Source organism: Euleptes europaea, chromosome 19 (genome assembly GCF_029931775.1).
Source record: "Euleptes europaea isolate rEulEur1 chromosome 19, rEulEur1.hap1, whole genome shotgun sequence".
Lineage (NCBI taxonomy): Eukaryota > Metazoa > Chordata > Lepidosauria > Squamata > Sphaerodactylidae > Euleptes > Euleptes europaea.
This window is the reverse complement of record NC_079330.1, coordinates 14,122,414-14,132,272: the sequence shown is the minus strand read 5'-3', so window position 1 is coordinate 14,132,272 and position 9,859 is coordinate 14,122,414. Positions and strand designations below refer to the sequence as shown.

Below are 9,859 nucleotides of genomic sequence, written 5' to 3'. Positions count from 1 at the left end.
TCTTTCTCTTTCAGGTATGGATAGCAAGTAAATACTATTCCTTCCAGAAGCAGGAGGATCAGGGAAATAGAGGGGAAGACGATCGTTTCAATTCTTCATCAGTTCCACCTCACCAGCCTAGCATTCCCTATGTCTTATACCTTGCCATAGGATCCGTCCGTAACAGTCTCACAAGGATATAGTATCCTTCTTCTGGAAAGAATAGTACTTGCCTGCTATGTATACCTGAAAGAGAAAGAATAATTATTGGTCTACAGAACTGAGTCTTTTGAATAATACTTACCTGCAATTCATATTTGGAAGGTAAATAACCATTATTGGTATACTGGACTGAGATTTTTGTAATGTGAATATATTCAATGTATATGTGTGTATGTTATGTGTATTTTGTACACTACAGTCTTTGTTTATCTATAATAGGTGTATAGATTATCTGTCAGGTTTTGAACAACTATGTATGTACACAGAGGTGTCTATTTTGGATTACTACTTAGTAATTCTAGGCACTAGTCAAGAAGCGTGCATGCACGCACATTGGCGCATAGCTGGAAACGGACTCGGTGTATGCCCTTGAGGTGATGGCATCCCTTTTGCACTCCCAAGGGAGCCTTCCAAGAAGCATCTGGAACCCTCTTTTACGGTTTGTCAAGCTTGGCAGGAAGTGCTTGCCGGTTGATACACCAGGCATAGTAGCACCATGTTTTTGTTGCAGCTGTTAAAGAGTTCTGTGGAATGAGGAAACCATCCCAAGTAAGGGGTCTTAAACGGCACACCCACCACACATTGTTTAAGTGTGCGTCTTCAAATTAATGCAATGGACATGTTTGTTTGTTCCCTTTATTTACACACACACCATTTCTCCAAAGAGCACAGCATGAGCAGAAGAGTTGGTTTTTATATGCCGACTTTCTCTACCACTTAAGGGAGACTTTAACCGGCTTACAATCACCTTCCCTTCCCCTCCCCACCACAGACACCCTGTGAGGTAGATGGGGCTGAGAGAACTGTGACTAGCCCAAGGTCACCCAGCTGGCTTCGTGTGTAGGAGTGGGGAAACAAATCCAGTTCACCAGATTAGCCTCCGCCGCTCATGTGGAGGAGAGGGGAATCAAACCCAGTTCTCCAGATCAGAGTCCATAGAGGCATAGTTTTTCTCTGTTAGGCTGAAAGGCAGTGCCGTGGCTGGCCAAAGGTTGCCCTCTGAGCTGAACAGTGTCTTGAACCAAAGCTTTCCAGCTTGCAGATACGTGCAGCTGTCGGAGTCACGTCCGTGCGGAGCGTGGAGTGTGTGAAACAGCCCTCGGTGTCTCTGCATTTGATGTGCAAACCTTCTGGCCCGAACGTCCCTTGGGGCTGAACAGTGATTCCTAGCTGTCTGTAGGCAGCTACCTCAAAGCGGCTCTAAGTAATTCAGAACCTCAGAAACTCTTTTGTCTGTTTCCTTGGGAAATCTACTGGTTTTCCGTTAACTCTTTATTGTCCGTGGACAGTGACCTAAACTGGGGAAGCTTGGCTTGCGGGGGGTGGGGGGTGAAGGACAGCGTTGAAGCGGTCTGCGGAAAGCTTTTATTGGCCGGTGCCTGCATATGTTGCTACTGCTGCCGCAGGAAGGGTTAAAACTGTAGTCTGTTCTTAATTCTCCCCATATGGCCAAGTCTGGCAGCCCAGAAAAAGCTTTGGCAGACAAATCTACCCTGAACAGTGGCTAAAATAAATATGGGGGCCATCTGTGCAGTAAGGGGGGAGAGGGACATCACATGTGAAGAGACAGGATGATCAAGTTGGAGGAGACGTACGTTTTTAAACGTGTGAGCATACCCCGGAGATATTGTGATTTTGGTTCCAGACCACCGCAATAAAGCGAGTCACGTTAATGATTTTGGTTTCCCAGTGCATACAAAAGTTTACACTATACTGTAGTCTAGTAAGTATGCAATAGCACTATGTCTACAAACAAACAATGTACTGTAATAATAATGCAAAAGTTTGAAATATTGCGAGAATTACCAACATGTGACATAGAGATTTGAATTCAGCACATGCTGTTGGGGAAAAGGCACTGATAGACTTGCTCAAACATGCAATGTTTGTAAAGAGCGGTAAAGCGAAGCGCAATAAAACGAGGCATGCCTGTATATTTCAGAGTCCTGATCACAAAACCCTGGGCTGGGCAGGACCAGCCCTTTAGCGTACAGGAAAAATCCTGGCGGGCCACAGTCATCTAGGATCGAACCAAGTCCCAATACCGTGAGCAAGGCCACACAGTAAAGTGAAGCACAATAAAACGAGGGTCCATGGCTCAGTTTGCAGAGCCTCTGCTTGGCATGCAGAAGGTCCCAGGTTCAGTCCCCGGCATCTCCAGTTTAAGGGACTAGGCAAGTAGGCGATGTGAAAGACCCTTGCCTGAGACCCTGGAGAGCCGCTGCCGGTCTGCGTTGACAATACTGACTTTGATGGATCGAGGGTCTGATTCAGTATAAGGCAGCTTCATGTGTTCACGTGAGGTGTGCCTGTGTATTTCAAAGTCCTGATAACAAAACCTGGGGCCAGGCAAGACTGGCCCTTTTAACATACAGGAAAAATCCTGGCGGGCCACTGTCAGCTAGGGTCGAGCCTGTGGCGGGCCAGCCCGTCCCCATCTTTTCAACTTCTCAGCTCCCTCCTGAAGTATTCCCCCAGCTTTTGGGGCGCTCCCTTGGCAGCCACAGGCTTCCGGAGGCCGTGAGACATAAGCCAAACGGGCGAGGGGGCGATGGTACAAGAGGTGCAGAGAGGCTTCCCTAGTTGTTTCTGAGTAGCCGGTTGCCGCGGCAACGGATCCTGCGGCCGCCTTGATGCTCGGCGGCCTGTGTCGCTCAAGCTTTTCCAAGGGGCTCCGCTTCGCTGGCCGATTTTGTGTGCGTTTCTGGAGGGGAGAGGCTTGTCAGGGAACAGCAGCCGGGCCAGGCTCGAAGGGGGTGGGAGAAACAAGGGCGATGATGTCTTTACCTGGTGAGCGCCGCCGACGGCGGTGACGCCTGGGTTCGTCTGGGGGGAAGCAGGTGGCAGGGTGCCAGGAAAGGGGAAGGCCCAGACTGGGGAGGGAGAGCGGATGCGGGGCGGGAATCCAGACTGGGAAGGCACATGAAACGGACAGCCTTAGCAAGTCACGGCTAAACTGCACTACACCCGGGGAAGGCCTGGACCGGCAAAGACATGATTTGGCCGAGGCCGAGTGGACCCTCGCTTTCCTTTTGCCATCAGGCTAGAAGCGCTTGAGCCAGCCAAATCGGTCTCGGACTCAAATTTGGCACCGGAGTCCGGTGGGGCGTGGAGGGGCCGTGCTTACCTCCTTCCTACGGGCCCCTCGGACCTGCTGGCCCCTGGCCCTGTCGGCTTGGATTTCGAATGGGGCAAGGCCCTCCCTGGTACCACAACGTCCTCGACTGACCTGACAGCTGCCACCTCGGGCCGGGCCGTCCGCTCCGCGAGAGGCAAAGCTATGAATTCGGCCCTGACCAAGTACGGGTCCCCCCCTCGCAGCTGGCTCAATCTACGCTTGGGGATGAGTAAGTACAGCGGACTCCTTTGGGGCAATGAAGTTTGCTGAGGGGGCGGTCAGGGGACGGCCACTTCCAGGCATCAGGTTCCTTCTTGCGATGCTTAAATCTTTATTGTTTAGAACGTATCTCCGGTTTATGGACGCTTGCGGCACAAGTAAGATGCTTTTTCGTGCTACAGGTAAAAGGCAGCTTCGCTCTCCTGAGGAGCGATGCCACTCGGCAGTCTTGATCATTTACTTGCTAAAGTGGTAACAGTTATGATAGAGAAGCCGATCCCAGAAAGACTTCGGCGGTTCTCCCCCATTATGTTCTGGCCTGTCCTTTATATACTGAGCCCCGGAACAGGTTTTTGGCAAACGTTCTTTCAGCGTCACAATTATCATGAGATGTTGACAGATTAATTTATGCCAGTGATGATGAACCTTTTAGAGACCGAGTGCCCAAACTGCAATCCAAAACCCACTTATTTATCGCAAAGTGCCAACACGGCAATTTAACCTGAATACTGAGGTTTTAGTTTAGAAAAAACAACAACACATACAACACATACATTATTAACATCTTTTGCCTTAAAAGAAAAACACAATAACAGAGCTTTCAATGATACAAACAACTTTTTATTGGAAGGTAAACGTTTGCATTTGGCATGGTTTTGAACAATTAATGTTTGTTCAAAGCCCCTCGGCGGCGGGGAGTCCAGGGAAGGCAGATGCGACGGCTGCTCAACTTACCCGCGCGTGCCCATAGAGAGGGCTCGACATGCCAAGTCTGGCACGCGTGCCATGCGTTCGCCAACACGGATCTATGCGTTATCAGATATGGACCCTTATATTTCCCGAAAAATGGCACTGCTTGGTCTGGCATGCCAAGAAAATCAGGGCGACGCAAATCACGCAAGGTGGTAAAGCTGGATGGAGCCGAATGGGCGTATTTTAATTTCTTAATTTTCGCATTCTTTTAATGATCCTGGTTTTGTATATTTTAACTTGTTGTTATATTGTTTTCGATTGTAACGGCCTATGGCCTTGTACAATAAACTTGATCTGATCTGGCTTTGGTGGTGGTCGCTGAGGATTAAGGCCCTAACTGGGGCAAGGCCAGGCTTCCTGTGGCGAAGACCAGCTATATTGGGGGGGGGGGTTTCCTTGCTGCCCCCGGTGGGAGGCTGGAGCACCAGAGACGGTATCCTCTGTGCCACCCTCCCCATGGCATTTTATGATCCCCCACATTTGTATTCCACCCATCTGGGGCTGTTTCCACCTTTTATCCTCTCAATAACCCCGTGAGGTGGGTTAGATAGCCAGAGAACGATTTGCCCCAGTTCTCCCAGTGAACTTTGTGGCTGAGCAGGATTAGAAGCCGAGTCTCCTGACATCAAAGTCAGCACACGCAGGCTGTTTCACAACTCTGTGTGTTTGGGAGTTGGTGCATGTGAAGTTGAAATAGACATTGGCACTTCCTTGCCTCAAAAGCTTTACCGTATGGACCTTTGGCTTATTTATTTAGAATATCCCTGTCCTGCCTATCCCACACAAAAAATCTCTGAGATTGCTGGATGTTTATGATGGCCACAAACGTAAAATTAAAAGCAAATATGTAAGATAATCAAATGAGTTTATCTAACGGAACAGAAGACGCAGGACAGAAAGTATAAATCAGTGGGTATTTCCCTTGTCCCAAGCCTTACCAGAACAGTAACATTTTTGCTATTCTCTAACAGGAAAGCAGTGATGGAGCCAGGCAGATCTTACAAATAGCTCTCCTGTTTCACATCCGATGCACTCAGATAGCCCAGGAAGAATCAGGGGTGCTTTGAGCTGTATGTATGCATTGCTAGGTGGGCAAGCCTGTCCCAGCTGTGAGGTTGCAAGCCAAAAGGGATTGCCTGTGGCTTCCTGAGTCAGACAAGTGGGTGAGTTGGTTTAGGAACTGCTTCCCAGGTGTACGACTAGGGTTGCCAACTGCCAGGTAATAGCAGGAGATCTCCTGCTAATTCAACTGATCTCCAGCCGATAGAGATCAGTTCACCTGGAGACAATGGCCGCTTTGGCTATTGAACTCTATGGCATTGAAGTCCCTCCCCTCCCAAACCCTGCCCTCCTCAGGCTCCGCCCCAAAAATCTCCTGCCAGTCGCAAAGAGGGACCTGGCAACCCTATGTACAACCTCCCTTGAATTGTAGCTGAATGTGTGGCAGATTGTGTTTGGGGTGATGTGAATTGGAGCAATTGGGGGATAAAGCAATTTTGTAAGATGATTTGAATGGCAAAAGAAGAAGAAGAGTTGGTTTTTATATGCAGACTTTCTCGACCACTTATGGGAGAATCCAACCGGCTTACAATCACGTTCCCTTCCCCGCCCTACAACAGACGCCCTGTGAGGTTGGTGGGGCTGAGAGAGCTCTAAGAGAGCTGTGACTAGCCCAAGGTCACCCAGCTGGCTTCATGTGTAGGAGTGGGGAAACCAACCTGGTTCACCACGTTAGCATCTGTCGCTCGTGTGGAGGATACTTGCTGACCAAAGCTGTAGCCCTTGCTGAAACCTCCTTAATTCACTCCCAGAATGTAACAGACCTATTTGGTACATGCATTGTGGTCTTTCTCTAGTTAGTTTGGTGAATGGCTTGGGGTGGGGGGTGGGCAATCGCTTGCACACAGACTCTCTTTGCTGATGTACTCCAGCAAGTATGCGGCTTGCGATATTTTAGCGGTTCTTGGCCGGAAGCAGGGAGGGGCCAGTGATCCCCCCCCTTTAAACCCTCGCTACTTCTTTGGCAAGCGGTGCAGACAAAACAACAAACCCTTCCGAGCACGTGTTGTTTGAAAAGCAAGCAGAGGAGTGACACTTGATAGATTATCCGGCTGGAAAACTCTTTTAGCTTATCCTCCCCGAATCTTTTTTCCTATTATAGGGAATTTCTGCTGGTTTTCGTGCCTCTCAGGAATGAAACTGCCTTTAACTGCTGGGTGGGTTGTGTGTGTGTGTGTGTGTTTGCTAGCTATTTTCATCTTTTCCCCACCCCTTTTTAGTCTTTGGTCCTAGACTTCTTGGTTGTGCCAGAGGCAAAAAATCCAAACGGTCCCTTCCCTTCTACTAAGAAAGCTGGGGCCCAATCCACTGAAGATCTCTTGCATATGCCTGACCAAAAGGATTTGGAGCAGTGCAAGGGGTGGGGGGCACGTAGGAAAACTTCCAAGGAGCGCATGATGCAAGATCCAGTTTCTCTCTCTATAGAAGATCTATTTACCCACCCTCCCCACTTCCTCCAAGGAGCTCAGACTGGTATGCATGGTTATCCCCCCTACTTTTTCCTCATAGCAACCCTGTGAAGTAGGTTAGGCTGGTGGAGAATGACAGGCTGAAAAACACCTATAGCACTGCATGGTCGACAGGGGGGTTGTCCTCTAGCTGTAGCCCCACACCGGCTTTCCAGATTTGCCTCCACTCTGAATGCCAGACTCGGACCTGGGTTCAAATCCCCAGGAAGAGTCCTTAAGAACAATTTGGTGGTAGGCAGCTCTAGTTGAAGTAGGGTTGCCAGCCGCCACGCCCCCCCCCCCCGGACATGGGCGGGGGGTAGGGTTGGCAACTGCAGGTTGGGAAACTCCTGGAGATTTGGGTGTTGAAGCCTGGGGAGGGCAAGAACCTCAGTGGGGCACAATGCCATAGAGTCCAACCTTCAAAGCATCCGTAGTGTATTGGTTAAGAGCTGTGGAGTCTAATCTGGAGAACCAGTTTGCTTCCCCGCTCCTCCACATGAGCGGTGGAGGCTAATCTGGTGAACAGGATTGGTTTCCCCACTCCTCCACATGAAGGCAGCTGGGTGACCTTGGGCTAGTCACAGCTCTCTCAGCCCCACCTACCTCCCAGGGTGTCTGTTGTGGGGAGGGGAAGAGAAGGAGATTGTGAGCCGATTTGATTCTTCCTTAAATGGTAGAGAAAGTTGGCATATAAAAACCAACTCTTCTTCTCCTCCTTCTCCTTTTCTCCAGAGGAACTGATCTCTGTAGTCTGGAGATGAGCTTTAATACCAGGGGACCCCCAGGTTCCACCTGGAGATTGGCATCCCTAAGTTGAAGGCCGCTTTGGCAAGGGAGGCTGATGATGGAAGTTTGACTTCCAGGAGCGGAAACATGTTTTGCGCAGAGAAGCGGCTTGGAATTTGCACGATGCCAAGAGTACACAATCCCTCACCCCTCCGGTCCCGGTTCAGCTCTAATTGTTGAACTAATGATGGCACTGGGACGGTGCCAGCTTCCAGCGGCTTGGGGCAGCAAGTAGGGCACGCATGTCAAAATGAAATAAAGGCCGCGGAGAATTCTTGGAGTTTTCTCTGGGGTAGGATGAGCTTTAGCAAACAGCCGCCCTGGTGATGTTGTTTAAAGGGGAAGGGGAGTTTGGTTTGCTCCGGGAGTGTAATTTACAGCAGGATGCGATGGTGTGGGGCCCGCCTGCTCATCATGGAAGCTGGGCCCGTTTTCCTCCCTTTTTCGATTTAACAGGGGCGGGGGGAGCTCAAAGCTTTCTGCGGCCCCCGGCGGCTTCTCACGCAAGTTCTCCAGGGTCCTGGCACAGCTGTATGTGCAGACATGCACCGCCTCCTCGGCCGTGCCCCCTCCCTTTCCCGCACAGCTGGCTTTCTGCTTTTACCCTAAAGGTGGGAAAACAGCAGATCTGGGAGCAAGGGCCGTATCCTCCCTAGGAGACAGCTGGGCTGGGAGCAGAGAGCCAGCGTGGGACTTCAGAGCCTCTGGTCTTGATCCCAGGAAACTTGCAGGGAGATTGTTGTGATACTTCCCCCCGCCCCTCAGTTTTTTTTAAAAAGAGGGGGCCATCCATAGGGCTGGAGATTCAAAGGAGGAGGAGGAAGAAGAAGAGTTGGTTTTTATACCCTGCTCTTCTCTATCGAAAGGAGTCTCAAAGCAGTTTACAATCACCTTCCCTTCCCCCCCACCCCACAACAGGCAGCTTGAGAGGTAGGTGGGGCTGAGAGAGTTCAGAGAGAACTGTGACTAGCCCAAGGTCAGCCAGCAAGCTTCATGTGGAGGAGCAGGGAATCAAACCAGTGGAGTGGGCATGGGGAGGAAGGGTTCCTGCTTGAAGGCCAAAAAATACACAATATGCCCAACATGTGCTGGCTCACAGATTGTTGGGGGAAGATCCATCTATGCCGACCTGAGTGCTTTTAAAGGCTGGGACAAAAATATGCCAGATGAACAGAATGGCTTAGGGCAGCGATATTGTTGATATGTCAGTGACATTGCCTTCATTGCTAAAGGAAGTCAAAGGAGGGACCGTGGCTCTTTGAAAGAGCATGCAGAAGAAGAGTAGTTGGTTTTTATGTGCTGACTTTCTCTACCACTTAAGGGAGAATCAAACCGGCTTACAATCACCTTCCCTTCCCCTCCCTACAACAGACGCCCTATGAGGTAGGTGGGGCTGAGAGAGTGTGACTCGCCCGAGGTCACCCAGCTGGCTTCATGTGTAGGAGTGGGGAAACCAACCCGGTTCACCAGATTGGCCTCCGCCGCTCATGTGGAGGAGTGGGGAATCGAACCCGGCTCTCCAGGTTAGAGTCCACTGCTCCAAACCACTGCTCTTAACCACTACACCACGCTGGCTGAAGGTCCCAGGTTCAATCCTCGACATCCCCAGTTAAAAGGACATCCCCAGTTAAAAGGAGGAGACAGTAGGGGGTGTGAAAGACCCCTGCCCAACACCCTGCAGGGCTGCTGCCAGTCTGAGCAGACAATACTGAATCAGACCATCGGTCTAACAAGATTAGTATAAGGCAGCCTCATGTGTCTTTATGTACCGTATCTCTTGCTATGTTTCAGGGAATGCTGGAAGGCGACTCCCTGCCACGCATAATGCATAATGCAAGAGAGCATCCCAGAATTCTATGTAACATTACAGAAGAACTTAAGTCACAGAGGGTAGCAATATGGCTTGTGTGAAGCTTGGGCAGATAGATCTGGGAGTGAGGGCTGGTTGGTGGGGAAGGGGTTAGCTTAGCTGCTCTTTCAGTCCCCTCCAAGCTTCCTCCACCCTGGAAATTATCTCCGGCCTCCGCTACTGGCTTGCTAGCCCGTTGACTTTTCTGCCAACTGGTTTCTCAGTTAAATATATATATATATTGCATGACCCTTCCTCCCCACTTGATGAAGAACACCACAGCCTCGTCAGAATTTCCGTTCATCCAGGCGGAGATGTTGTAAAATCCGTGACGGCTGCAGCCAGCGTTTCGGTTCCAGGCTAAAGTCTGGTGCTCTTGACTGCCAAGTGGTTCTCCTTCCAGAAATCTGGGCGGGTGGGAGT

The 9,859-nt window shown here is 50.2% G+C and overlaps 1 protein-coding gene across 1 annotated transcript in view; it reads left to right on the top strand.

Moving 5' to 3' along the window:
* The first annotated feature begins 3,502 nt into the window (after nucleotides 1–3,502).
* Nucleotides 3,503–9,859, top strand: part of PLEKHG5 (pleckstrin homology and RhoGEF domain containing G5) — a 98,803-nt gene continuing 92,446 nt past the window's right edge. The window contains exon 1 of the mRNA XM_056865076.1: nucleotides 3,503–3,548. Within this exon, the coding sequence (XP_056721054.1) occupies nucleotides 3,545–3,548 (4 nt within the window). The 5' untranslated portion in view covers nucleotides 3,503–3,544. The remainder of the gene's footprint in view (nucleotides 3,549–9,859) is intronic.